Source organism: Aptenodytes forsteri, unplaced genomic scaffold, assembly GCF_000699145.1.
Source record: "Aptenodytes forsteri isolate BGI_AS27 unplaced genomic scaffold, ASM69914v1 Scaffold181, whole genome shotgun sequence".
NCBI lineage: Eukaryota > Metazoa > Chordata > Aves > Sphenisciformes > Spheniscidae > Aptenodytes > Aptenodytes forsteri.
Genome location: NW_008795702.1, coordinates 4,552,575 through 4,554,865, shown reverse-complemented (window position 1 = coordinate 4,554,865; position 2,291 = coordinate 4,552,575). Strand labels below are relative to the sequence as shown.

The window sequence follows — 2,291 nt, the reverse complement described above, 5'->3', positions numbered from 1 at the left end:
GGCCCATCGATGCAGCCTGTCCAGGTCCCTCTGCAGAGCCTTCCTACCCTCGAGCAGATCAACACTCCCGCCCAACTTGGTGTCGTCTGCAAACTTACTGAGGGTGCACTCGATCCCCTCATCCAGATCATTGATCAAGATATTGAACAAGACCGGCCCCAAAACTGAGCCCTGGGGAACACCACTCGTGACCGGCCGCCAACTGCATTTAACTCCATTCACCACAACTCTCTGGGCCCGGCCGTCCAGCCAGTTTTTTACCCAGCACAGAGTACACCTGTCTAAGCCGTGAGCCGCCAGCTTCTCTAGGAGAATAGATACTACTAAACAGTTACTCATCTATACATATTACTCATGTTACTCCAGAAGTAGTTTCTAGGCTTTCAGCAGGGAATTCTGATCAAATTAAGTGATCCAGGACAGCCCCATCAATTACAAATTTTGAGAGAGTATCCATGTGTTTTTTCACAGAAGTTTTGATCATTTTTTTCCACAGTATATATATCATGCTTGAAAATACGAATGTAAATTATTTTAGTCTAAAAAACCTCTCAACTTACCTCATTGTTGCCAAGCAGGATTGTTTTTCCCCCCCTTGTTTTTACAGGACAGTTGTTTGCGATCTTTGAATCTGTTGGAAATTAAAGGGACTCTATAACTGAAGATCAACAGTTATCCCACATGCTACCCAGCATTCTTTTACAAGTAAACGTTCCTCGCAATTACCGATTGATGTACGCATTCTTGGCAATTAACCAATCCCTCTTCCTATTGCTCAGTTGAATAATTGTCTCTGCCTTCCAAAGAACACTCCAGAAAGAAGTTACTACACCAGTTGGTTAGAAAGAAACCCACAGCATACGTCTCTGCTTGTAAAACTGTTGCTTTGTACCAATGCAATGTCTATGCGTTCTGTCCTTAGGGTCAATTACAGAGACAGAAGCAGGTCTCCAGAACATCACAGTCTGTTGCTTTGTTCACCAGGCACCACTAAAATATATATTTGGCTACCACAGTCAGGTAAGTAGTCCCAATCAAGTTATTTTCTCTTCTGGCCCATCCCCTTCACACTCTCCTTCCACTAAGCTTACCAGTTGTGTTAGAGGTTTAAGACACCGCATTTTGTTCTTCCCATCTGGTTTGGCAGCTCGGCAGAAGGGAAGGCAAATAGGAGCGTAAGCACAAAAAGGAAGGATGCGCAAGATGCAGGACTGCAACCTAAGAAACCTGTGTCCGTCAAGGCTCCTAGGTTGTTGGAGGGATTTTTGTTCTTTTAAAACTAGTTGAACAAAGAAAGGGATTTTTTATTTTTGACTTAGGAATGGTACTGTAAAAGTTTAGAGAGCAAGAACTTGTATTTAATAATTGAGCCTATGTGAAATTTTGTAAGAGTAATTTGTTTAGGTTGTATGAACTTACTTCTTAAAAGTACAGAATTGCCAATTTGAGTATGTCCACACATACAAGTCTTCCCAAATTTGAGTTCCAGTTTTACCACTGACTTATTTTGTGAGGCTGGAGAGGTCATTGAAACTATTTCCAGAAGTTAATCACTTGTTTTGGTTGCTTCATTTTATAGATGTAAACAATCACGCCTGACTTCTGAAACTGACTGGCAGCAGTAGCTACCCGGCATTTCTTAGGACCACCGTATCTTGGTCATATGTGCTTTTAAAAAGGTGAACCTTGGATCCTCCTTCCCCAGTTGCAAGCTAGACACAACAATACTTACCAATACCGCTGTAACGATTCATTAGTTAAAATTTAAAAGCATATTTAAGATGAAAGTATAAATGTTGTTTACTGTGGTAATGAGACTTCCCGGCTTGCCGTACATTCCTACGTTTACTCAATTGCATACAATAGGCCGTAATGATAAGTAAGGATTGACATTATTACATATTCTCTAATTAAAATAAATGTCTACACAAAATCTTTAGAATTAGCATCATGGCACTTTCCAGTAAGAAAGTGCCGATCAGTTTTGCCAATTAAGTTATGGAATTGAAATGCAAGATTGACCTTAAAAAATTCTTACAGTACCCCCTGTAGAGAACACCTCTTCAAAACAAAATTGACGAAAATAAAAACCCTACGTCAAAATACGAAAAATTCAATCCTCGTTCCAAGAAAAAGGTTTCTGGAACGGATTCCGCTCTCTTCGCGCGCAGCACCTCATAATGGCATTTCGTAATAACTACGTGCAGCCGCGCATAGAGGCGAAGAGCTTCCCCGCGCGCCGCCCAGCCCGGCCGCCCCCTCCCGCACGGGTTCGCTCACGTTCACGCGGG

At 42.0% G+C, this 2,291-nt stretch overlaps 1 protein-coding gene across 3 annotated transcripts in view; it reads right to left on the bottom strand.

Annotated features, from left to right (window-relative positions):
- Positions 1-2,291, bottom strand: part of EXTL2 (exostosin like glycosyltransferase 2) — a 9,233-nt gene extending 6,942 nt beyond the window's left edge. For 2 of the 3 annotated variants that reach the window (XR_657773.1, XM_009283206.1), the window contains exons 1-2: positions 2,281-2,291; positions 561-631 (exon numbers count right to left, since the gene is read on the bottom strand). Coding sequence is in view for 2 of the 3 variants with exons in the window: in XM_009283206.1 (XP_009281481.1) it covers positions 561-565 (5 nt within the window). In the remaining variant the exon portion in view is untranslated. Of the gene's footprint in view, positions 1-560; positions 632-1,091; positions 1,175-2,280 lie in introns of those variants that run through there. The other variant, XM_019473109.1, reaches the window with a different exon arrangement.